The 27,022-nt window shown below is 44.6% G+C and overlaps 1 protein-coding gene and 1 long non-coding RNA gene across 5 annotated transcripts; one reads left to right on the top strand and one right to left on the bottom strand.

Annotated features, from left to right (window-relative positions):
- LOC121817092 (uncharacterized) lies at positions 1-26,123 on the bottom strand. Of its 4 annotated transcripts, none has more exons than XR_009597217.1 (4): positions 26,071-26,123; positions 19,092-19,187; positions 7,671-7,857; positions 1-7,183 (listed from the first exon to the last, which is right to left on the bottom strand). It is a non-coding gene; the product is annotated as an uncharacterized LOC121817092 (long non-coding RNA). The 4 variants fall into 4 exon arrangements; XR_009597215.1 differs by lacking the exon at positions 19,092-19,187 and having other exon boundaries at positions 1-3,484; positions 4,724-7,183; XR_009597216.1 differs by lacking the exon at positions 19,092-19,187 and having other exon boundaries at positions 1-4,982; positions 5,788-7,183.
- On the top strand, positions 14,842-20,957 carry BCL2A1 (BCL2 related protein A1). The gene is made up of 2 exons (XM_012098558.4): positions 14,842-15,322; positions 20,675-20,957. The coding sequence occupies exons 1-2, from the start codon at positions 14,903-14,905 to the stop codon at positions 20,780-20,782; spliced, it is 528 nt and encodes a 175-aa protein (XP_011953948.2). The 5' UTR covers positions 14,842-14,902; the 3' UTR covers positions 20,783-20,957.
- Positions 26,124-27,022: the final 899 nt, after the last annotated feature.

Raw genomic sequence — 27,022 nt, 5'->3', positions numbered from 1 at the left:
TTTCTTAAAATACAAAGGACTTTATTGTAAACAAAAGAGATAGCCACTTAGATTTGCAGGTGCTTCCCCAAGAAGGGTTGCTATTGCCCTTGCCAGAGGCTTGGATTTTTCCAACTGAAGCCAAATCTTTGGTAAGGGGCACTGCAGCCCTTTCCACACGATATTGTTGGTGTTGTTCAGTTGCTCAGTCGTGTCCAACTCTTTTCAACCCCATGGCCTGCAGCACGCCAGGGTTTCTTGTCTTTCACTATCTCCCGGAGTTTGCTCAAACTCATGTCCATTGAGTCAGTGATGCTATCTAACCATCTCATCCTCTGTCATCCCCTTCTCCTGCCTTCAATCTTTCCCAGCATCAGGGTCTTCTCCAAAGAGTTGCCAAAGTACTGGAGCTTCAGATTCAGGATCAGTCCTTCCAGTGAATATTCAAGGTTGATTTCCTTTAGGGTTGACTGGTTTAACTCCTGCATTGGCAAGCAGATTCTTTACCATCTGAGTCACCAGGGAACCCCCTCTCTGGATATTAAACCTAGACAAAGGCTTCTGTTCCTCCACTGCAGTCCCACCTGGAAACACGAGGTGGCGATCTATGGAGGCCAGTGGAGGTAGGTTCTGGGCTAGGAGCTTGCCTAGTTCAGCAACAAAGGAGCCCTGATGATCCGGAACAAAACTGACACTTCACGTGTTTGTCATGATGTATAGAGCTAACAGACGTTTGCATCTCTTCATTTATGTGTGTATGTGAATGTAAGAAAAACTTACAAGCAGCATTTTAACTATGTATTTTGGATTCAGACCATGCCGGTTTCACTCCTGGTTCTGCTGCTTCTAGCTGTGTGACCGGTCAGGTTCTAGGGGTCAGATTCCGTCCCGGTGTAATAGAGTTGATACGTCTATGAGCTTTGAATGAAATGAAGTTTTCAAGATTTCTGGCATCCTTTCTGGCACATGCTAGATGTTCAAAAAATATTCATTTTCCTTTTAAGCATTTTTGTATCACCATCTATGCCTCCTTGACGCTTTCTATTTTCTTTTCTTTTCTTTAGTTCTACCAGTTTATTGCTACCAACCTATTTCCCTCCACCCTCATGCACTGCTGCTGCTGCTGCTAAGTCGCTTCAGTCATGTCTGACTCTGTGCAACCCCATAGACAGCAGCCCACCAGGCTCCCCCGCCCCTGGGATTCTCCAGGCAAGAACACTGGAGTGGGTTGCCATTTCCTTCTCCAATGCATGAAAGCGAAAAGTGAAAAGGAAGTTGCTCAGTTGTGTCAGACTCTTAGCGACCCCATGGACTGCAGCCCACCAGGCTTCTTCGTCCATCAGATTTTCCAGGCAAGAGCACTGGAGTGGGGTGCCTTTGCCTTTTCCCGCCCTCGTGCACGCATGCTCAGTTATGTAACCCTACCCCTCCAGGCTCCTCTGTCCATGGATTTCTCCAAGCAAGAATACAGGAGTGGGTTGCCATTTCCTTCTCCATCTATTTTCTTTTTTAATAGCTTCTATATCTGTCTCGGGCTCCCCAGGTGGCTCATTGGTAAAGAATCTGCCTGCTAAACAGGAGACAGTGGGTTCAATCCCTGGACCAGAAAGATCCCCAGGAGAAGGAAACGGCAATACACTCCAGTATTCTTGCCTGGGAAAATCCCATGGACAGAGGAGCCTGGCAGGCTACAGTCCATGGGGTCATAAAGAGTCAGACACGACTTAGCCACTCAACAAGAACATCATCTGTCTTGTTGCTGCTTATTCTAATCTGGGAACTCCTTGAGGGCAGGGCTTGTCTGACCTTTCTCTAACTTCACCATGCAGCTCAGAACCAGGTACATAGTGGATATTTGGTAAATATTCCATGAAATGATATTAACTAAACACAGCACTCGTTTCCCCTCCCTCTCCTCATAATCCTCCTCTGGCACCAGTGTCCTCTTCCTGGGCCAGATAAAAACCTAAGTTATTCAGGTCTAGGTTCGTGGCTATTTTTTTGCATTAAACACACAAAGGGGAAAATCTGGTAAAATCTGAACTGATACTTATGCTGCCAGCAACCCCGGAGGCTTGTTTGGCTGCAGGCACCATCTGCAGCCTGCCTGCAATCCCGTGGTTGGAAAGCCCGCCCTTTGGGGCTGTGCAGAGGTGCACAACTCCTCAAGGTATATGCAAACTCACCTGTTGTGGACAGGAGCCGGTAGGTGGCCCTTACAACCCTGGCTTGCTGGGCAGGGAGAGCACAGAGCAAGAGAGGGTGGGTGGGCTGGGGTTGCCCTCCTTCTGTTCAGGGTTCTGTTTTTTTCCTTTTTTAAATATTTATTTGACTGCATCAGGTCTAAGTTGTAGCCCATGGGATCAGGTCCTGGGGTTCTGTTTCAGTTTCAGTAATCCTGCCAGCAGGTGGCTCAGTGGTAAAGAACCCTTCTGCCAATGTATGAGACGCAGGTTCAATCCCTGGGTCGGGAATATCCCCTAGAGGAGGAAATGAAAACCCACTCCAGTATTCTTGCCTGGGAAATCGCAGGGACAGAAGAGCCCAGTGGGCTACAGTCCAAGGGGTTGCAAAGAATTGGACATGACTTAGCGACTAATCAACAGCAATCCTGAAAACCCTTTTTTCCTGAGGGAAGAGGTTCAGGCATCTCCCTGGGAGCCCTTTCCTAGGCCTGGGGTTTGCCAGCCCAGCCAGGTTGGCAATGGGGAGTGACCTCAAGTCCTCTCAGGCTGAGGGAAGAGCTGAGCAGGTCACCCTAAACTGCAACCAGTTCGCCAGTGAGCAGCTCCCCTGGGAGGCTTCCTTAAAGCCCCTAACTTGGCTGACCCTGGATTTGAGTTTGCCCTTGCTTGTGACTTTTCTCTTTAGAAACGTGATAGTTCATCTCTAGAGAAATGGGAAGTGGGAATTGAAGATTCTGGAAAGTCCCGAAGCTTTTCTAAAACTGGAGCAGCATAGCAGCTGAAGTTATCTGTCCCAGGGATGGAGATGCGGATGCCAAGGGCGACAAAGAGAGGGGCTTTCCTTTGGAAGGTACCTGTTATTAGGATGCTTACTTCTCGAGGGTGCCAGAAAATAAAGATCATAGAGATACTCATATTCAATGGAACTTTCATTAAAAAAAAAAAAAAGGGACAAAAAAACGTTTTTTAGCATAGAATTTTTAAAAATTTGTATTTATTTCTGTGCTGGGTCTTCACTGCTGCATGCGAGCTTCCTCTGGTTTGAGTGAGAGGGGGCACTCTCTAGCCGTGATACATAGGCTTCTTGTCTTGGTGACTTTTCTTGTTGCAGTGCACAGGCACTAGGCGCACAGGCTTCAGTAGTTGCAGCACATGAGCTCAGCGGTTTCGGCTCCCAGGCTCTGGAGGACAGGCTCAATATTTGTCGTGCATGGGTTTAGTTCTTCCAAGGCATGTGGGATCTTCCTGGATCAGGGATCGAACCCATGTCTCCTGCATTGGGTAGGCAAATGCTTCACCACTGAGCCACATGAGAAACCCTAGCATAGAAAAATGGTATTAATAACATACACAAGGTAAAGAGAATAGAGAACTCCCAAGTGCTCCTCAACCAGCTTCACATATTTCCAGCCTTTTGCCTAGCTTGTTTCATTCCTCTCCCGACTTCTCCCTGCCGCCATCTTTTTTGTTAGAGTAGCCACTACTTGACTTATTTTAGGAGGCTAATAAGGCCTTATAAGGATTTGAGATAAAGATTGAATAATTTGTGGAGGTAGAAGGAAATCTGAAAATGTTCTGGTCCAACATTCTTAGGTTGTTGTTTAGTCTTTCAGTTGTGTCCTGTTCTTTGCGACCACATGGACTATAGCCCACCAGCCTCCTCTGTCCATGGAGATTCTCCAGGCAAGAATACTGGCTGCCATTTCCTTCTCCAGGGGATCTTCCTGACCCAGGGATCGAATCCATGTCTGCTGCCTTAGCAGGTGGTTCTTTACCACTGAGCCACCAGGGAAGCCTCTCTTAGGTTTCAGGTGCAAAAACTGAGGCCCAATAAGGAACATGGGCCAAGAAACCAGGCCTGGGCACTCCCAGTGTCATGGACTCTTCTGGTTCCAGGCAATGAAAGGCCACTGACCCCTGCAGCAAAATCTACTGTGAAGGAGGGAAAATGTTGGGGGCACTCAAATCCCAGAGTCCTGAGAGCACAAAGAAGCAGCTCACACTGACATGGAGCTGCTGGTTATGGAATTTGGTTATGGAGTTTGATCCCCACATCTATAACGGTAGGTGTAATCATTCTAGGCGCTTCCCAGGTGGCGCTAGTGGTAAGAATCCACCTGCCAATGCAGGAGACACAGGAGACTTGGGTTTGATCCCTGAGTCAAGAAGATCCCCTTCAGAAGGGAATGGCTACCCACTCCAGTATTCTTGCCTAGAGAATCCCATGGACAGAGGGGTTCACGGGGTCACAAAGAGTCAGACACAACTGAGCACACAGTGTGTATATATGTCAGTGCTAATCTCCCAATTCATCCTGCCCACCCCTTCCTCCCCTGTGTCCACTAAAAGCCATAGAAGCTTCTGGAAGGTAAGGGGGTTTAAGTGAGTGGCAGAGCCAGGACTAGCACCCAGATCTGAGAACATCTTTCCTGGCCCCAGGGCCATTCTCTCATCTGGGCTGTGTCTCTGCTAGAAGGTGGGGGTGGGGCTTTACTAATGGGTCCCTGTTCTCTGAACTCCAAGAGCCTTGGGCCACCAAGGACTAATTATAGCCTTACCTTGAAGAAGAAAACCCACAGAGTCAGTGGCTTTGTTGGGGGAGGGAATCTGTTCTCCTTTGAGAGATCTGCTCATGGCTGATGCCACAATGACTTCTGACTAAGGCCAAGGTGCAGGGGGTTCCCCCCCAAGCAAGAGAGCATCTTCCTGCTTCCTGGTGCAGCGGAGCAAAAGAGCATCCCAGAAACCTTTGGGTATGAAGGAACACAGGCTTTTTCTGGAGTGAGTCTTCTCCCTCACTGCCCACTGGGAGGTATCCTGAAAGGCAGGGGAGAGGCTAAGACCCTGTGCTCCCAATGCAGGGGGCCTGGGTTCCGTCCCTGGTTAGGGCAATCCAGATCCTGCATCCCACAACTCAAGGCTGACCGTATGCCGCTGCAATAAGGATAGAAGATCCCGCACGTAGCAATCAAGACCCGATGCAACCAAAAAAAAAATAATAATAACAACATTGGAGGTCATGAGACCACCGTTCCACACTGGAAAGGGAGAAGCACTGGACCTGACACTCACAATGCATCCAGCTCATGGCAGCCACTGTTCATCTCCCTCGATGATGAACTGTGTTTCTTAGGACACTTTAATCTGGACCATTTTTTCAGGAACGTTCTTAACAGAGACAAAGCCTACTCTTCTGCTGGCACTGTGTTGGGGAAATACATTTGTCTGAAGCCCTTCCATGAAACAACTCTAACTTTGACAAGAAGAAGAATTTATTGGGCTTCCCTCATGGTCCAATGGTTAAGAATCCACCTTGCAACACAGGGGACACCAGGTTAATCCCTGGTCCAGGAACATCCCACATGCCTTGGGGCTAAGCCTGTGAGCCACAACTACTGAGCCCACGTACCTCAGCCACTAAAGCCTGCATGTTCTATAGTCCGTGCTCCACAATAAGAGAAGCCACTGCATTGAGAAGCCCACATACCCCACCCAACTAGAGAGTAGCCCCCTCTTGCTGCTACTAGAGAAAGCCTGCATGTAGCAACAAAGACCCAGAGCAGCCAATAATATTAAAACAAAAAAAGAATTTAGAGGAAGCACCCTGAGATGTCTCAGATACCTGAACAGGGATGGAACAACTGGAACAAAGGGTTGGAAGGCCATGGGGACCCTCTCACCATCTGGCAGCCCCCCTCCTTTCTGCACATGGACTTCATTCACTTTTACCAACTTCCTTCCCAAAGCAGGAAGTATGGCCACATCCCAGTCTTCTCTGGGAAGTGCTTACTTTCTCCTTCGGGCTGAACTTTCACATCTCAGAGTCTCAAGGCACTTATTCTGCATTTGAATTTTCCAGTGGTTTTATGTGAAATCCCCTTACACCTGTGTTAATGAAACAAACTCCTTGCATACCCATCCCCAGCTCCAGGGCAGGGCCTGTGCTTGGTGGGCGCTTTGTAAAATTTGTTGAGCAATAAACCTAGTGAGTGGCTGTGGGCTGTCTGCGCTTCGCTCTTTGGGGAAATCTGAGTTCTGGCCTTTCCAACAGAGGCTTGCCCTTAAGGGGCCCAGTTTCACTTGCTCTCACCAAGCACACTTCCTGCATTTGCTTTGTGTCTTATGGCCATTCCATTTAGGGAGTGGAAAGTCCGAGGCCCTCTACCGAGATCACTTGAAGGTCCTATTCAAATAGGCTTCTGTCTTGTACTTCCCCTGAAATGACATTTGGGGAAAGAAAAGATAATTTTGCTTTTGCTTTGCCAAGTAAAACTTCACAGACATAGTAATACAGCTTCAGCCCCTCATGGCTCAGACAGTAAAGATTCTGCCTGCCATGCAGCAGACCTGGGTTCGATCTCTGGATCAGGAAGATCCCCTGAAGAAGGGAATGGCAATCATTCCAGTAATCTTGCCTGGAGAATTCCATGGACAGAGGAGCCTGGTGGGCTAGAATCCGTGTTGTTGCAGAGTTGGCACAACTGATCAACTGATTTTTCTAAAAAAAAGAAAATCCAAGTCCTTCTGCCTAGATCACTTGAAGGTCTTATTCAAATAGGCTTTTCTCTTGTACTTCTTCCAAGGTAACATTTGAGGAAAGAAAAGATAATTTTACTTTCGGTTTGCCAAGTAAAACTTCACAGACATAGTAACAAAGCTTCAGCCCCAGGATCAGTCTGATTGTGAAGCGGGCAATTGGTCGAATATTCGGTGTTACTGGCAATGATGATAGTAGAATCCAGTCGACGTGTGTCTTGCATGTCAAAGATAAATAGACAGCTCTCTTCCTTGGGGAGCCAGCAGCCAAGGGCACGAGACAGCACCACGGCTTCAGTATAAGATGTACCAGGAGATTGCACGGGCACAGGGTCTCATGGGAACACATGCCGAGATTTCTCCTGGCTCAGGTGAGTGGGAAAGGCTTATTTTCACTGGACGTGGAAGATGGAGGAGGTTTGAAGACACGTGCATGAAAGAGAAAAGCCACTGCCATTGGAGATAGCTGGAAGAACAAGTTCCTAGAGACAAGAGAACACATCACAGAGTCAGGTTAGGGGGTAGAATTGCGGTGAGAGGAGGTCGAATCAGAGCACCAAGACCCTTCCAGGCTTTGGGCTCCTCTTCATAGTCAACACGAAGCCCTTCGTTTGGGGAGCAGAATGAGCAATGGGTGTTCCAGTGAGATTCAGAGAGGGTAAAGGGAAAAAATGGGTCTGTCCACACAGGTGTGCAAACGGGATGTATCACAAATCAACACATCAGGACACGTTGCACTCAGACATTCTACCTTATGTGCGACCATCTACAATTTTAACCTCTGCTGGGACTTTCCTGGTGGTCCAGTAGTTAAGATTCTGCACATTCACTGCACAGGAGACGTGAACTGTTTGATCCCTGGTTGTTGTTCAGTTGCTAAGTCCTGTCCAATTCTTTGTGACCCCATGGAATGCAGCACACCAAGCTCCCCTTTCCTTCAACTATCTCCCAGAGTTTGCTCAAACTCACCTCCATTGAGCCGGTGATGCCATCCAACCATCTCATCCTCTGTCGTTCCCTTCTCTCACCCTCAATCTTACCCAGCATCAGGGTCTTTTTTCAATGAGTCGACTCTGCATCAGGTGGCCAAAGTATAGGGGCTTCAGCTTCAGCATCAGTCCTTCCAATGAATATTCAGTGTGAGCACAGCCAAAAACTAGACCAAGAAAAAAAAATTAACCTCTCCTTGGCTTTCTCCTCTCCTCTTTTCACCTCCATCTCCTTTGTAGCCTCTACAATGTTAGTCAAAAATCCACCCCCACAAGCCGCATTTATGACACCTGCCATCTTCCCTCTCTGTTTCTCAGCTTCCTTGGTTCACAACTGGTTGTTCTCTTCAGGGCCCACTTTCAGCCTTGTCTCCAAATTCGACAGGGGAACTGGGGGAAGTCCCCACATGCTTATTTTGCTCATAGGATTTCCTGGATATTGATCTCCTGGATAGGAACCAAGCTTCCTCCAGGAGCCCTGTCCTACTGAGCAACTCGTTTTTTCTGACACAGTGTGGACAATCTTCCATTGTGCTTTCTGATGATCAAGGCTTGGCCCCACCAGACCCAGGGAGATGATGCCGGGATGAGGGGCACCCAGGTGACTTCTATTCCTCCCTCCCTTTTGTGTTACGACAGCATTCCCACTGAAGACCATTGTTCTCTCTTGGCCCTGGTCAGAGGCGTGGAAAAAGGAAGTTGTCATGATAAGCTCAGAGGACCTGAAGAGTGAGCTAGGCTGGGAGTTTCCCAGGGCCACCTCCTCTGAAGCAGCCAAAAGCGCAGCAAGTTTCCTCCCAATGTCTGCATTTGGAGAAAAGAGAGCTTGACCTCAGCAGCCCCTCCCTGAAGTCCCACACACGGGCCCCTCGTCCCGGAGTTTTGGTTCCTCTGGCCACTTGTCAGCCAGGGTGGCTTCGGGGTTCTCCCCTCAGATTCCCCATCAAAACTCCACCTCTGTCAGTCGTTGCCATAGCAGGAGGTGGGCTCGTGACCTAATAAGATCTCCGAGGTCAGGAGAGAGATGAAATGAAATCTTCAGGCAGTCGTGCTTCAGGCCACTTAGAATACCTCTGTCTTCAGAGAATCTACTTCAGAGGATTCTCAGACCTCTAGTAACTTGATGGTTATAGAGGTGAGCAAGGTGGCTTTGAAGGACCTCCTGGATCACTCAAAGATTTGAACTGCCTCCCTGCTTTCCAAGTCCAAAGGATGGCAGGAGGGTATTGTTGTTGTTCAGTCACTAAGTCATGTCCGACTCTTTGGGACCCCATGGACTGCAGCACACCAGGCTTCCCTGTCCTTCACCATCTCCCGGAGCTTGCTCAAATTCATGTACATTGAATCGGTGATGCTATCCAACCGTCTTGTCCTCTGTTGACCCCTTCTCCTCCTGCCTTCAATCTTTCCCAGCATCAGTGTAGGAGAGTGACACTGGTTAAATTGCACATGATTGTGCCTATAAGTGGCCTTGCATGTGAGTTGCATGCTGTGGCAGTTTTAAAAGGTGGCTACCAATTCTTGACACTCTTCTTATCAATAAAAATATCTACGTTTCCTTTCCTTGAATTTGAGCAGTCATGTAATAACTTGTACAACTAGGTTAGTATAAAAATGATACTGTGTGAGTTCTTTTTTTTTTTTTTTTTGGCTGTACAGCATGTAGGATCTTAGTTTTCTGACCAGACCAGGGATTTGAACCTGTGTCTCCTGCAGTGGAAGCAAGGATTCTTAACCACTGGACCACCAGAGAAGTTCTAATACTCCGTGAATTCTAACCTGGATTATAAAAAGCTATTCAACTCCTTTATCGATCACTGGCATGCTTGCTCTTGGCACCTTTAGCCACCACATGAGAAGTATGACCAATCTGAGATTGCCACGCTGGACAGACCACACGGAAGAATTCTGTGACTACGTGAAGAGAGACGCCCAGCCAACCCCAGCTGTTCCAGCTGCCACTATCTGAAACACTCCAGCTAAACCCCAGACACCATGGAGGAGAGACCAGTCACCCATCTGAGCCCTGCCCAAGGTTCATTTCATGAGCAAAATGCGTGATTAGCGTTTGAAGCCACTGACTTTGGAGAACTCCTTTGTGAGGAAGCAGTTAGAAAGCCATAGATAACATATATGTACAGATGTGGCAATTTACATAAACACCACATATAGACATGAAGGTGTAGTCCATGCGTGTGTGTGTGTGTGTGTGTGTGTGTGTGTGTGTTTAGTTGCTCAGTCATGTCTGACTCTTTGTGACCCCATGGACTGTAGCCCACCAGGCTCCTCTGTGCATGGGATTTTCCAGGTAAGAATACTGGTGTGGTTGCCATTCCCTTCTCCAGGGGATCTTCCCGACCCAGGGATCCAACACTGCAGGCAGACACTTTACCGTCTGGGCTGCCAGGGAAGCCCTGGAGCCTGGTGAATGCAAAGCCAGGTCACAGCGGCATTAACAAAGGATACGTTCTTCTGTCTCTATACCTGCTTCATGATCAGCTACTTGTCTCTGTCCCACATGGCCCTCCCTCCCAACACACCTGAGAAATGGGACATTTCCTGCCCTATCAGTAAGTAAGAATTTCACAGTCATGAGCAGGTGCCACCTTCCAGAGTCAGGGAGCCTGAAGGAGCTTAAGAAGGAAAGAACACCTGCTATCTAGCAGCCATGCCCTACGGTAAGCCCTGAGGAAACTCAGGATGAGAGAACACAGGACATGGGTCCCAGATACCTGGGATGCACATCAAAGGAATGATTTCAGTGAGCCCAGACTCTTGCATCTTCCTATACAAAGAAAAGCACTATCTTCAGATGTCTGGTTTTCCTTTAACAAACAACAACATTTTGACCTTCCCTTTGTTGCAAAACGTCTATAAACTGGCTCCCACCTCACCTCCTTGGAGCAGTTCTCTCAGGGTTACTTACGATGCTACTTCCTAGCCTGAAGTCCTGAAAATTCCCACTGAACAAAACAACTCAACTTTTAGGTTGTGATTGTTTCTTAAGCCTACACATCCCATTCCAGTCTTTTCATACTTTATATACAAATAATTCTTTCTGGAAAAGACTTTGTCTTTCCTCCACCTATCCTGGAAAAGTGATTATTTGGAAATGCTGCAAAATAAACTAAAGCAGACTACAATATTTAAGACTTTTTACAACAACTTCTTTTCAGTTCTAGATAAGGAACCCAGAGCCCTAAATGTAGTTGGCTCCAGGTGTGACACTGGTCATGTTTTGTTTATTCAACAGAGATCTGCCCCTGGCTTCCCTAGGTCCAGGCTTGAACACTGGCAAGAGAGGAGGGAAAAGGTAGACCCTGACCTTAGGAGACTGAATTGCAACTCTTTAAAGTCAGACTTTTTTTTTTTTTAAGTCTTCATTGAATTTGTTATAACACTGCTTCTCTTTTATCTCTTGGTTTTTTGGCCCAGAGGCTTGTGGAATCTTAACTCCCAGACCAGGGTTCAAACCTGCACTCCCTGCATTGAAAGGCAAAATCTTAACCAGTGGACCACCAAGGAAGTCCCCTGTACAATAACTCCTAAACCACCTGCTCATACCATTTTTCCAGAAATGCTCATCACCACGGGAATGTAATTGGGCCGGGGTGGGGGTTGGCAGGATATAATAAATTTTCCCATCATTGCCATGATTCTTTTGGTGCTTGAGGATGATTTGAGGAGAAAAAGCTGGCTGTACTTGGCTTCCTGCTCCTGTGGGCCAAAAGGCATTGTCCTGGGTGGTGGGAGGAGGGGAGGAGGAACCTCCCCAGGGGAAATCCCACAGGTCTGTGCGCTCCTTTGTTCTATAACTCTAGGCGGAAAATGCCCAGAGAGGATTAGATGTGTCAGAGATTTAGTGGGGGTAATGCCTGTGAGGGAGAACGGGGAGGGAGCTATCAGACCACAGTGTGGGCCGGCCTGGCTGAAGAAGAACCAGGAGGAAGGAGGACCCAGGAGGAAGAGTCTCAGTTGGAGCAAAGTCTCAGCCATTCTTCACAAAGCTGATAAGGAGTCGTCAAGCCACCTTTCAAAGGAGGCTGACCTACAGGGATGGCTCTTCCTACTCCTGCCTTGACCAGTCATTGACAGGGACAGCCTGCAGGCAGCACAACCTCCGTGCCAAGTCATGGGGGCGATAGATTAAGGGCCCAGCTGTGGGGCCCTTGGTCAGTTACACCAATTATGCCACCATGGCACGAGGTTCACAGTGCATTGTCGTTTTCTTTCTTCTTTTTATTTTTTAATTTAAGTAATTAATTAATTCATTTAAAAACTTTTGGCCACACCCTGTGGCGTATAGGGTCTTAGTTCCCTGACCAGGGATCTGACATGCACCCTCTGCATTGGGAGGCTGAGCCTTAAAACCACTGGACCACCAAGGAAGTCCCAGGGGTGCATTTTCAGGGCCACCACAAGTCTCTCTCAGCCAGCACACTAAGCAGCAGCTCTCCCGTCCTCCTTAACCCTTTGGAGATAATTCAGAAATACAAGGTACGTGGGATTTTTTTTTTTTTTTTCCTGTTTGCCACTCTTCAGAGACACGGACGCGAAGAATTAAAGTTACTCCATATGTGGATAGAACAACAACAACAACAAAACTAGTGAATCCCGTCTCTCAAGGGACCCTGCACTGTTTACTCTTTCTCCCACTCTCTACTCCTGCCTAGTAGCAACCCTGGCTCCTCGGCCGACAGAAAGATGCGGCCAGCAGACAGGGATACAGTGCCCTGACTGCCTTCATTGCCACATGCTCTGTTCCCCAGGGCTCTTCTTAGCCAACACTTTCACCATTTCCACCAACTGCTTCCCAGAACTGGTGCCAAAGCTAAATGAATGACAAATTTGCAATTCATTTGAACCTAAGCGTTTAGGAGTCTATGTCCTTATTGGGAAGCTGAATTTCTCATTAGTCTGTAAAAGATTGATGGAGAATTAGGGCTGATGAAGGCCCCACATTGTGCCAGCTGTGGTCACAGGTGCTACACGGGTCATCAGTTGCATACCTCACCCCTGGGAGTTCATTGTGTATGGCTGCATTTTACAAACCCTGGGCACATACTGAGTAAGGGAACAGAGATTTGGGTAGGAATGAGGCTTGGGTCCTCTGACTCCAGGTTTAGTGTTCCTTCTGGCCCCTAAATTCTATCCTCACGTTGGACAATTTGGTTGACTTAAATAAGAGGAAATAGAGGTGTTGGCTTATAGCAGGATTTTGTCTTTTTTTTTTTAAATTATTTGTTTATTTCATTGTGCTGGGTCTTAGTTGGGGCATGTGGGATCTAGTTCCCTGTGTGTGTGCTCTGTCGCTCAGCTGTGTCTGACTCTTTGCGACCCCATGGACTGTAGTCCACCAGGCTCCTCTGTTCATGGCATTTTCCAGGCAAGAATACTGGAGTGAGTAGCCATTCCCTTCTCCAGGGCATCTTCCCAACCCAGGGGTCGAACCCACATCTCCTGTGCCCCTGCACTGGCAGGTGGACTCCTTACCCACTGAGGCAGCAACCCAGGCCCCCTACATTGGGAGCCCAGAGTCTTAGCTACTGGACCACCAGGGAAGTCCCAAACCCCTTTAGTTTTGTCTGGAAATATCTCGTTTTGCAGTCTTTAGATTTGTATGTGTTTAACACCTAACCCGTTGCTTAATGCTCTTGGGTAACATATTTTTCATTCTTGATTGTACTTTTAAAAAATTTGTGTTCATCTGGTAGTTATGCAACAGATATTTACCTAAAAAAAAAAAAACAGAGTTCTAGGGTAAATGGGATGTGAGGAACGAAGCAGATACATTTTTCTTCCCTCCCATGTCATCCTATCTGAGCACCAAAGTGTCAAGCGCCGTGTTGCCTCAATGGTGCTTGAGAGGCCCTGTTTTCTGGCTGTTTGCTAATCTGTATTTCAAATTTTCATTAATTCAGCTTAGCCACTGGGCTATATTGAACTTTTTTTCTTTTGGAGGTTAAATTCACATAATGTAAAAATGATCCATCTTATTTTATTCCCTTTATTTTTTATATTTAATTTATTTATTTCACCATGCTGGGTTTTAGTTGTGGCATGCAGGATCTTCATTGTGGCATGTGAGATCTAGTTCCCTAACCAGGGATCGAACCTGGGCCCCCTGCACTGGGAGCTCGGAGTCTTACCCACTGGACCACCAGAGAAGTCCCCACATGACCCATTTTAAAGTGTACAATTTAGTGACGTTTAGCATCTTCTCAGTGTTTCACAGCCAGCCACCACCTCGATGTAGTTCCAAACCATTTTCATCACAAGATAGAAACCTGTACCTACTCAGCAGTTACTCCCTTCTCCCCTCAGCCCCCAGCAATCATCAATTTGCTTTCTGTCTCTGTGGATTTACTTATTCTGGCTATTTCACATAATGGGATCATACAGTAGGAGAGCTCTTACGTTTGGCTTCTACCATTGGGTGCCCTGTTTTTGAGGTTTGTCCATGTTGTAAAGCGTATGGGCACTTCATTTCTTTCTGTGGCTTAAGAACGTTCAACAGTTCATTTATCCCTTTGTCTGTGGATGAACATTTGGTTTGTCTCCACCTTTTGGCTATTGTAAGTGATGTTGCTGTGAACATTCGTGTGTCAGGAGTTGGGTGAGTCCCTATTTTCATTTCTTTTGGGCATATACTTATAACTGGAATTGCTGGGTCATATGGAAGTTTTATATTTAACTTTTTTAAAATTTGTTTTTGGTCACACTACTCGGCATGTAGAATCTTAGTTCCTTCACCAGGGATAAAACCTGCGCCCCCTGCGTTGGAAGTGGAAATTAAACACTGGCCCCCAGGAAAGTCTCTATATTTAAGTTTTTGAGGAACTGCCAAACTTTTCACGGTAAAAGTTCGTGAAAACTGTTTTACAATCCTACCAGCAATGCAGGAGTTCTGATTCCTCCACTTCCTTGAATTTAAGGCTTCAAAAACTACATTAATCACTTACAGGATGAGGAAGTGGCCTGCCTTAGAGACATTTTCCTCTTTGACATCTTATACTTTCTCTTTCACATGCAGCCCACGCCTGAAAGCGGCCAGGAGGAAGGGTAGCTTTAGATGATGCAAACAGAAATTCCACCGGCCTCCAGATACTATCATGTGTCATGTTTCGCCAGGCTCCACAAGCTTGTGCTTCAGACTGTCTTGGTTGCTTGCAGGTGAGCAGGCTCAAGACGCTACTCCCCAGCAAGGAGAAGATGACTGACACTGAGTTTGACTACGTTCACAAGCTGGCTGAGGACTATCTGAAATATGTGTTGCAGATACAGCAACCTGGATCCAAGCCAAGCAAAACATCCAGGGTGTTACAAGACGTGGCTTCCTCTGTCCAGGACGAAGTGGAAAGGACTCTGAAGCAGTGCTTGGATAAGTTTGATGTGGTGTCTGTAGACACTGCCAGAACAATATTCAACCAAGTGATGGAAAAGGAATTTGAAGATGGCATTGTTAACTGGGGCAGGATTGTAACCATATTCGCCTTTGAAGGTATTCTTACCAAGAAACTTCTGAGCAAGCGTATTGCCTCAGACATGGACATGTGCAAGGACATTTCTTATTTCGTGGCGGAGTTCATCACCAAAAACACAGGAGAGTGGATAAGGCAAAACGGAGGCTGGGTATGTGTGATGGAAGTATTCTTCTTTGTTCTTTACTTTAAAATAGGAATTGAAATAACAAGTTTCTTTGCTAATTTAAAAAAGAAATCTACCTAAAGGATTATATTTTCTTTGAGTAGTTTGTTTTAAATTTTTAAAAAAAATTTTAAAGGGGAATTTCCCTGGTTGTCTAGTGGCTAACACTCTGCTCTTCTAACTCAGTGGGCCTGGATTTGAATCCCTGGTCAGGGAACTAGATCCCACATGGTGCAGCTAAGACCCAGCACGGCCAAATAAATTAAAATAATTAAAAAAAAGACATTTCCAGCTGATTTCCAGTGAATCTTAAAACTTTACAGCTGGGAGACACTTGAGGTTTCAGTTTTTATTCCTACAGTGTAAATTGGAGAAGTGAGTTTGGGGGATTAATAAAGCGCCTCCCTAATGCTTCTTCAGAGTCTAGTCCACAGGACTGAGCTCTTGCCAGGGTTCTCATGACAATGCAGAATTAGTACAGAATGAGTTGGTATTAAAATCTGATATATTGAGGTATTTATTCTGTTGCAAAAGACAGGTGTAAATTTTTGTGAGTTTGTTGCTTCCTGCCCCTCTCCCTGCCCCACCCAGTCTTCTAATATACCAAATTCTGGCCAGTAGAGCTTGGCGATTAAAAAAAAATAATGTACTATATCACCAGCTAGAATCTATTCAAGATTTTCCAAATAGAAATTCACTTTATTATCAATGCCGCAAAAACTGAGACCATGCAGGGGTCCTAGATTACAACTCAAATTGTAGCATGCTTAGTCGTGTCTGATTCTTTGCAGCCCCATGGACTATAGCTTGCCAGGCTCCCCTGTCCATGGGATTCTCCAGGCAAGAATACCGGAATAGGTTACCATGCTCTCCTCCAGGGGGCTCTTCCTGACCCAGGGATCGAACCCGGGTGTCTTGCATTGCAAGCAGATTCTTTACTGTCTGAGCCACCAGGGAAACCCCACACAACTCATTGATAAGGGGCCTGTCCCAGCAGAATGTACATACTTTTCTTGATATTCCAATAAACTTAATGCTCACTTTTCTTACAGCACTGATTTCCCATAGATCCCCTCTTCAACCCACAATCCCCGGCCTCCCCTCTTCTCAAAGCTGTCCACTGTTATCAGTTATTTTACATGCAAAGCATCCCTGTTAATTAAAAAAATGCTTGTTGGATATAGCTATAGAAAATATACATAGCACTTCTTTGTAAAAAAAAGTATAAGTTGTTAAATAATATTTAACAATACTAATACTAATATTTGAAGTGAAAGTTGCTCAGTTGTGTCCAACTCTTTGTGACCCCATCAACTATACAGTCCATGGAATTCTCCAGGCCAAAATACCGGAATGGGTAGCCTTTCAGAAATTGTTTGTGTAAATAGTTCTTGGTACTTATTCTGAAAGAACTTTTCTGTAAGAGTGTAAGAACCTTTCTGTAAGAGTAAACTGTCAGATACAATACAACTGTGAAGGTTACATGGGAAATTCCAAAAAGTTTAAATATGCAATTTCTTAAAACTACTCTAATACCAAAAGAAAGCCCCTTTTGAAAATAGGAATGTACAATCAGAACTGGTGCTTTCCATGTAACCAGCATGTTGAAGTCTGAGTCATAAGTGTTATGCAAAGTAGGTTCTATTTTGTTATGATCATCTTGCTCTCAATAATGGTCTGGTGAATTTGAGGGCAAATCAAAGGACCTACACAGGCATGTAGAGGATTAACCAAGTGTTCAGCCTGGCAAAGGCATTTCCAAAATGATGTAATACGAGCTCAAAATTTTTTATATATCCTTTGATATATAAAATAGATTTGGGGGCCAGATTCTTCTTGTATATCTTTTTGAATTTTAACTTGAGATTTAAAAATCATTTAATGAAGAATAAGGTTAGATGTGGTTCAGGTCTCCCTGAGAGCTCCTTCAGGGAGTATCTGTTGGAGTATCCTTTCCACTTGACCAGCTCAGCTCTCTCCCCTTGGGAGTCCTCTGTGACTCCTCTGTGCATACCCTGCATTTGACGCATCAGCAAATTCTGATTCTGCACACCCAGCACATTGGAGCAACTGTCTTCTCTCACTTAACTGTGTCAATAGGCTCCTCCCAGCTTCTCTGCTTCCAAGTTTGCCCTGCGATGCTCTGTTCCCCACATAGCAGAGTGATCAGAGCCATCAGAGGAATTTTTAAAATAACTCATCTTACATATTCCATGTTAACACTTCCAATGTTTATAGACTATCCTATCATTTTTATGCATCATAATTTACTTAAGCAGTTTCCAACAGCTAGACATTTGGATTGTTTTCTGTTTTTTCCTTAGAGTTAACGCTTCAATACTAAACATGGAGATGGTTTTCCAACAGCCCCCACTCCCCATAAAATAAGACTGCCTTTCACTGCCCCTCGCTCTCCATTCTGCCTTTTGACTTTAGGTCCTCACTGCTTCTCTCTCTGACACTAGAAAAGAACTTGGTATATCCAGGGCCCAACGGATGGTTACTTTGAGACTAAAGTCTGCCATCTTCTTAGTCAGCTGGATTTCCAAATAAAGTCTTATTCCTTGCCTCAAAAAAAAAAAAAAACAAACAAAAAAAGAAGGCGGCCTCATGATCACCTTCTCACAATAGAATGATTGGTTCATCTATAATAGAATGATTGGTTCATCTATAATCATACTACTCATACATTTTGGAATACACATTGCCTTCAAAAGCTTTGCTACCAATGGGACAAGCTCACAACTTGATCAGCATTAGGTGGAACCATTAAACATAATCTTGAGGGTTTAATAGACTTTTATTAATAAGGTCAAGTTTAATAAGTCTAAAAAACAGTAAGATTCCATTAAAATGTGAATTTAACAGCTGGTAATGTGGAGTTTTTTTCCCATGTACTTGCTCATGATTGATATTTATCTTCTCAATAGCCTTTGCCTTTTAAATTATTGAGGGCTTGATGATTTTCTCTTATGTTGGAATGAACTCTTTGATGGCAAATGTGTAATAAATAGTACCCTGGTCTGTTGTTCTTATTTTAGTTTCTTATAGCTTAAAAAAAAATGACTCTTCATATAGCTGAATTGTCAGTTTTCTTCCTTTGTTCTTGCTTTAGAACTTTAATAAATATGAGGGTGACATATTAACCTATTAACTGCCTGATAATAATGGTGATCATTGTGATAATAATAAAAATCATTGTAGAGTTGCCCCCACAGTACAGGGTTTATAGAAATTCTAGGAAGAGGAGCACTGAAGTGGATCCCACACCTGGGACGGGTGGGAAATGCCTGAGTGTGTAAAGGCGGGAGAAAGAGGAAGAAAAGCAGGAGCAGCCTGTCCCCTCTATGAGCGTGTGACAGCAAGCGTCTCCAGGCATGACACCACACTTCACACAGAGGCGGCAGTTGGCTTTCTTATGCAATCTTTTCAATGGAAAATTCCTCTGAATGGTGTTAGTCTTCACTGCCGGTGATGCTCCAAAAGACAGTTCCACAACATTACAGAGTTCTCAGTCAAAGAAATATGTTTGGTTTACACTTTTGTGTTAGTCACACTAGACTGTGAACTTCGAACTACTTGAAGACGTTTGTAACCCCAGAAATGGAACTTTACTAGGTGAACATCTAAAACAAATTTTTTAAACAATTTTCTAATCTTCTTGGGAGTGGTTTGAAAATTTATGGATTAAAAAGAGCAGTGCTTGCATTTCAGTACAGGTCCAGGTACTAAGAAATCAGGTAACCTTACTTACATAACATTTTTTTCTGGATCTCCGTTTCCTCATTAGTCAAAATAAGAGAGGACAATAGGCTGGATAAGCTCAGAGGTGCTTTTCAGTGAGGGTGCTCTATAATAATATATCAAAAGTTGATTAAATACAGTGTCCAGTTTATGTGTACATGCATTCTCAGTTGCTCAGTTGTGTCCAGCTCTTTGCAACCCCATGGACTATAGCCTGCCAGGCTTCTCTGTTCATGGAATTTTCTGGGCAAGAATACCAGATTGGGTTGCCATTTCCTACTCCAGGGGGTTCAGTTTATATGCTTCTTAAAAAAAAAAAAGTCTGATTAAAAAAGGAATGAATGTAATCTGGCTTTATTGTTGCATCCTCATGACTCTCAGCACAAAAGAGTTTACAAATAAAGGCTTATTTCAGGGGTTTCCTTAGTGGCTTAATGGTAAGGAATCTGCCTGCCAATGCAGGAGACATGGGTCCTTATCCATGAAGATCCCACATGCCTTGGAGCAACTAAGCCCACGTGCCACAACTACTGAGCCTGTGCTCTAGAGCCGGAGAGCCACGACTACTGAGCCCACATATTACAACTATGAAGCCTAAGCACCTACAGCTCTTGCTCTGCAGCGAGAGGAGCCACTGCAATGAGAAGCCTGAGCACTGAAACTAGAGAGTTACCCCTCATTTGCCACAACTAGAGAGAGCCCACATGCAGCAACAAAGACACAGCACAGCCAAAAGCAAATCAATAAATAAGATTATTTAATAAATGCAGTTTTAGTCCCAAACATTCAGAAGAAAAAGAGGGGTGGGGGTCAGGGGGGAAAAGATAGACTCTCTACCCTCTAGCGCTATGCCATCCAATATAGTAGCCACTTGTCACCAGTGGCTGTTGAACAGTTTCAATGTGGCTGGTCTGAATTGAGATTTGCTGTAAGTTCAAACACACATTGGATTGTAAAGATATGGTACCAATAAAGAAAATATCTTATTTCCATCGTGCTTACATATTGAAATCATAATTTATTTGTTTGCTTACCTATCTATTTATTTATTTTTGGCCATGCGCAGCAAGGCATGTGGGATCCTAGTTTTCCACCGGCCATCAAACCCATGCCCCCCACATTGGAAGCACAAAGTCTTAACCACTGAACCACCAGGGAATTCCCAAAATCATAATATTTTTAGAAAAATTTATTATATTTTAAAAATTAATTTTGCCTCTTTTTACTTTTAAATATGTGGCTACTGGGAATTCCCTGGCAGTCCAGTTGTTAGGACTCCATGGTTTCAATGCCAAAGGAGAAGATTCAATCCCTGCTTGAGGATATAAGAAAGATCCAGCAAAAAAAAAAAAAACAAAAAACCTGTGGCCAAAAAGATTACATATGTAGCTTGCACTATATTTCTGTTGGACAGCACTGCTCTAGGGTGGTCTGGAATTGAAGACAGAGAATGGTAATGAGGCTGAAAAGAATGAAACCAGTGAAAATATAGAGACGACTACCTATATTAATTAAATGAAAGTTTATTTGCTTTTCATTCCAACAAATTTAGTCTCCACTGATTTTTAAAATGTTAACTTTGTTCTCTTATAGGAAAATGGTTTTGTAAAGAAGTTTGAAACCAAATCTGGCTGGCTGACTTTTCTGGAAGTTACAGGAAAGATCTGTGAAACATTATGTCGTCTGAAGCAATACTATTGACTGAAAAGGACACTCCACATTGTGAAATCTGTCTAATTTTTTAAACTCATACAAGAAGTACTGTCAACACTTACTTCTACTTCTAAACAGAGAACTTTGATGATGTAACTTGACATTCTGGAGTTATGGGAATTTTGTCCCCGTTTTAGTGAATAAATTTTATATATTACTTGCAGCTATATGTGATGTGTACTGTCTGGGAGTCTAGCAACAAAATGATAAAGCTCAATAAAGGGAACAGGGGCTGAACTAAGAGAAGGATGACCCAGAAGGTGACATCTTTGGCAGATTTTCTTAAGGGTATGTCCACTACCCCCAAATCATTTCCAGTGTCAGTAGTCTAGATTGATGGGCTTCCCAGGTGCTGTGCTCAGTCACTCAGTTGTGTCCCAATTCTTTGCAACACCATGGATTGTAGCCCGCCAGACTCCTCTTTCCATGGGAATTCTCCAGGCAAAAATACTGGAGTGGGTTGCCATGCCTTCCTCCAGGGGATCTTCCTGACCCAGGGGTTGAATTACAACTAGATTCTTTACTGTCTGAGCCAGCAGGGAAGCCCCTTCCCAGGCGGCTCAGTTGGTAAAGAATTCACTGCCAAGAAGGAGATGCAGGAAACCTGGGTTCGACCCCTGGGTCAGGGAGATCCCCTGGAGGAGGAAATGGCAACCCACTCCAGTATTCTTGCCTGGAAAATTCCATGGGCCAAGGAACCTGGCAGGCTATAGTCCTTGGGGTCGCAAAGAGTGAGACACAACTTACCGACTAAACCACTACACCAGTCTAGACTGGTAGTGGGTGAGGTCTGCTGCCCACATGCCTCTGGGATCCAAGTTTTCTGAAGACCCCAGGGCCCCTGAATGGTTATGTGTGGTTTTCCCCTGATGCCCTCTCAGCTCACTTCAGAGGTGTCCTTTCAAGTTTATGAATATGGCAGCGAGATATGGAGGATACCTTGGGAGAATCTGAACGAGGATAGTCAGGTAAATGACTCAACGTTGAGCCACTGTTAAACTCTCCATTTAAGAAATTTCACAAAGTAGGGACTCCCTTGTGGTCCAGTGGAAGGTCCATTGGAAGGTCTGCCTTCAATACGGGGGACATGGGTTCAATCTTTGGTTGGTGAACTAAGATCCCACATGCCACAGGGCAACTAAGCCCGTGATCTACAGCTATTGAGCCTGTGTGCCGCTACAACCTAACCCTAAGATCGGATGCAGCCAAAAACAAATACAAAAACATTTTCACAAAGTGGAAAATGATGTCACTTAATAGCCCCTGTGTTCTGATTTTTACGTCAGCGCATCTGATTACAATATGGGAGCATTGTACCTTGTTCTAGACTTTCTCCTTCTTCCTCTCCTCCCACAACACAATCTCTACTCACCCTGGGGCTGTTTCACCCTTCCTCTGAAGATGTTGATGGATCCAGTAAAGAAACCAGAGCCTCCTTTCCCCATTGCCCTTCAGGCTATGGGCATGTTCACAGGGGATTTCAGTTAAATGTTTTACCTCTCATGGTGATTCTTTTTCTTTTTTTTGGTTGTGCCACGAAGCATGTGGGATCCTAGCTCCCTGTTGTTGTTCAGTTGCTGTAGAGTCTGTCTCTTTGCAATCCCATGGACTGAAGCATGCCAGGCTTCCCTGTCCTTCACTTTCTAGCTCTCTGACCAGGGGTCCAATCTGTGCCCCCTGAAGAAGAGTTGGATACAATTTAGCGACTTAATAGCAAAAACTGCATTGGAAACTTGGAGTCTTAAGCACTGGACCACAGGTGATTCTTAACAGTGGGGATTAGGACACTGGGGTGAGTTAGCAGGGAAATATTTCTGATGAAAGTAGCTCTGGCTACTGAACAAATCCTAGGTCACCTGGGCAGTGTCTGCAGCAGGTGAAGAGCATTTTCCTTTTCCTCCTTCACCTCCCCTCCCCCTACCAAACTGTGTTCAGTATTAATCACTTTTTGGATTAATCAGCACTAATGGTGGGAATGAATAGTCATGAATGGATGTCAACAGGAAATGTGTGTCAGAGCAGTGCTACCTGGAATAGGTTTGCACAGGAAACCACAAACCCTGGCTTTTATATTCTGCGATAATCTATTTAACAAAGTGACGGTGAGATATCACTGACCGTTTCTGGCTTGGCTGGTGACCTGGTCTTTCAAACTACAGCTTGCTATGTGCTTTGTTTAGCACCTTACTTAAAAGAAAAAAGCTTTGAGGAACCTCAACTTCTAACTGATGCCATAAACAAAAATGAAAGTGAAACAGATCACAAACATATATGTTAAGTTGAAACTATAAAGCTTCTGGAGGAACACACAGGAAAAAACCTTCACAAACTTGGAACTGGTAGATTTCCTAGTGACAACACAAAAAACCTGAACTGAAAAAAGAAAAGATTGGTAATTTAGAAATCACCAAACTTTTAAAAATCATTTTTAAAAGACACAGTTGAGCAGTCAGAGAGGGTATGTGAATTATATCTCAATAAACCTGTTTAAAAAGTAACTCAAAGCAAGTCACAGAATGGGAGATAATATATGTCACATAACTACCTGACAAAGGACTTGTATCCAGAATAAATATAATACTCTAACAATTTGATGAAAACATGACCACTGACCTAATTTAAAAATTGGAAAAAATTTGACCACACACTTTGCAAATGTAGATGGGCAACAGATATGAAAAAGATTCTGGACACCATTAATCATGAGGGAAATGCAAATTAAAACCACAAAGAGAGGACTTCCTAGAAGGTCCCGTGGTTAAGAATCTGCCTGCCAATGCAGGAGACATGGGTTCGATCCCTGGTCTGGGAAGATTCCACGTGCTGTGGAGCCACTAAGCCTGTGTGACACAACCAACAGGAGCCCATGCACTGCAATCAGAAGTCCACATGCTGCAACTAAGCCCCAGTGCAGCCAAAGTATAAAAAATCTCAAAACAAAAATAAAAACCCACAACGAGACCATTGCACACCCTCAAGGATGGCTAAAATGAAGAAGATTGATAATACCATCCTTGGGGAAGATATGGAATAACTGGAAGTCTTGTCCACTTCTGGTGGTAATGGAAAACCACAATTGCTTTGGAAAACAGCTTGGCAATTTCTCATAAAGTAAAAGTTTACTTACTGTAAGACCCAGACTTTCTACTCCTAGGTATTTACTCAAAAGAAATAGAAATATATGTCTGTACTATTCATCACAATTCTATTCACAATGGCCAAAAGGAAAAAAAAAAACAAACCCAAAAGCCTGGAAACAACCCAAATGTTTATTTGACAGGTGAGTGGTTCAGCAAATTGTAGCATATCCACATCATGGAATATTACACAGGAATGAAGAACTGACACACACAATGGAACGGATAAACGTCAAAAGCATGTTGAGCAGAAGCAGCTGGTCACAAAAGCAGTATATGTCATACTATATCATCTAAGTGACATTCTAGAAAAGACAATCTAATACATAGTGACAGAGAGCAGCTGAGTAGTGGCCTGGGACTGGTGTGTGGGTGAAAGGAGTGAGGAAAACATTCTATGTCTTGCTTGAGCTGGTAGAAATTTGCCAAAATTCAGAGAGGTTCACACTTAAAAATAGGTGCCTTTTATTGTAGATAAATAATATCTCAATGAAGTTGACTTAGGAAAAAAGTTCTTTTGTGAGGGAAAAAATGATAAACACTCATTACAAATGATGTAAACAGTAAGGAAAAATACACAAGGAGAGAAATAAATACCACTCTCAATGCTAACTTGAAGTGAAATGCTATTCACACTCAGATAAAATCCTGTAGCACTTGATTTTCACCTCCTAGTCATGCAAAAGGACTTGGCCAGATATTAAAGACTTGCTGATGCCCTACTAGGCATTGTGTGTGTCTGGCCCTCCCTTCATTCATCCCTCTTGTTTCCAGTGCTTCCTCCCAGTGGCTTGTCTTTTCTGCAGCTTCGCTGGTCTGTTTTCATAACCCTTGAGACCACGGTCTTTTCATCTGTTATTCCCTCTGCTCAGGACACATCTTTGCCCCCTGCACCTGGTCATGTTTACTTGCCCTTTGGATTTCAGTTTAAGGGTCATTTGCTTAGGGATGCCTCCCCTGACTAGGTTAGACTCTCCTATTATAGTCTCTGGAAACACCACAATCTCAATTACAGTTTCATATTTGTGTGAGTTTGGAATCTATAGGCCTCTTTCCTCAACAGGAGGGCAGGATCCATGGCTCTCTGTACTCACCATTCTCTTACAGAGTCCTGTTCAGAGCCAAATGAAAATTCAATAAACATGTATTTCAAAAATAAATGAATGAGGACTTCCCTGGCAGTCCAGTGGTTAAGACTCTGCCTTCCAATGCAAGGGGTACAAGTCTCATCCCTGGTCAGGAAGTTAAGATCCTACATGTCCTGAGGCCAAAAGGAAAAAAAAAGTAAAACAGAAGCAATATTGTAACAAGCTCAATAAAGACTTTTAAAATGGCCTACATTTTAAAAAAATCTTAAAAAAAAAATGAATGGATGTCAACTGGTTTGGGGATGGGTCACACACGAGGCTGCGGTGGGGCTGAGTGTTGTGCGTGGAAGGGAGTGATGGCTGTTTATTGGTTGTCTTCCACGTGCTAGGAGCTTCAGAATTCAATCTCTTTCTATTTTCATGGCAGTTCCCTGAAGTAGCTCAAACAAGTCAATCCTAAAAGAAATCAATCCTGAATATTCATTGGCAGGACAGATGCTCAAGCTGAAGCTCCAATACTTTGGCCACGTGATGCAAAGACCCAACTCATTGGAAAAGACCCTGATGTTGGGAAAGATTGAAGGGCAGGAGGAGAAAGGGATGAAAGAGAAAGAGATGATTGGTGGATGGCATCATTGATTCAATGGACCTGAGTTTGAACAAACTCCAGGAGATGGTGAAGGACAGGGGAAGCCTGGAATGCTGCAGTCCATGGGACTGCAAAGAGTCAGACAGGACCAGAGACTCAACAACAATACCAAGAACAAGGTATTACCTCCATTTTGTATGCGTGTGTGTTAGTCACTCAGTCATGTCCAACTCTTTGTGATCCCATGGACTGTAGCCTGCCAGACTCCTTTGTCCATGGAATTTTCCAGGCAAGAATACTGGAATGGTGAGCCATTTCCTTCTATGGGGGATCTTCCCAACCCAAGGATCAAACTGGGATCTCCTGCATTGAAGGCAGATTCTTTACCACCTGAGCCACCAGAGCAGCCTACTCCCATTTTACTAACTGGAGAAACAGGCATAAAGGCAGTGAGAAACTCACCCCAGGTCCTGGAGTTGCATGGGTGTGTCACACTGGCCCCTGTGCCCCAGACTGGGGCTCACTGCCCTGGGCTTCCTCTCTCTGCTGCACTTCCTCCTCATCTCCTGGTGCCGCCCAGACCCTCCACTTCCTTCTCTAGCCCTTTCTTTCACAAGCTGGAGTTGTGTGTGAAGGCCAGCTGGCTCCCAGCTGACTGCACGTCTTTAGCAACCCCGTGGGTGTCCTTGGCCTCTCCCCTCATCATCTTCACTCCACTATGCAGGTCCTCCTTGGAGCATCAGCCCAATTCAAGTTGGCCATTATGATTCTGGATCTGGAAACTTAAAAAAAAAAAATTAATTAATTAATGGCTGCACTGGGTCTTTATTGTTGTGTGTGCTTTCTCTAGTTGTGGTGAGCTGGAGCTCCTTGCTGTTGGGGTGCTTAGGCTTCTCATCTAGCTGGTTTCTCTTGTTGCAGAGCATACGTTCCAGGAGAGAGGGCTTCAGTAGTTGTGGTGCGTGGGCTTGGTTGTTCCCCCACATGTGGGATCTTCCTAGGCCAGGGCTGGAACCTGTGTCTCCTGCACTGGCAGGCCAATTCTTTACCACTGAGTCTCCAGGAAAGTCCTACATCTTGAAACTGTTTTCAGAGGCTGCAAAGCTGCTGACAGGGAAATGTTGCTTTGTATTAATATAATTTCACAGAACATAAAGATAAAACAGATTGTTTCCTTATAATCGTTGCTCTGTTCGGCCATTTCTGCTGGAAGATGCAGTTAGGGATTGGGCATTGGGGTTAAATCATTTCCCCACAGTGCTGGCGGGTTTTTCCGATTCATCTGCCTGATGACCAAAGGTGGGACTTTAAGACAGCTTAAGGAAACTACGGCTACGATTTATTGCCTGAACAGCATAAATGCAACCAATTCACATGAGAGTCAAACCCATTACCAACATTCTCTGAAACTACG

Source organism: Ovis aries, chromosome 18 (genome assembly GCF_016772045.2).
Source record: "Ovis aries strain OAR_USU_Benz2616 breed Rambouillet chromosome 18, ARS-UI_Ramb_v3.0, whole genome shotgun sequence".
Classification (NCBI taxonomy): Eukaryota; Metazoa; Chordata; class Mammalia; order Artiodactyla; family Bovidae; genus Ovis; species Ovis aries.
This window is presented reverse-complemented; position numbering and strand designations above follow the sequence as displayed.

Bases quoted from the DNA above. Each gene is read 5' to 3' on its own strand.
- BCL2A1 (XM_012098558.4), top strand. From the start codon at position 14,903: ATGACTGACACTGAGTTTGACTACGTTCACAAGCTGGCTGAGGACTAT. The intron at 15,323-20,674 runs GTATGTGTGATG...GTTCTCTTATAG, and splicing joins TAAGGCAAAACGGAGGCTGG to GAAAATGGTTTTGTAAAGAA.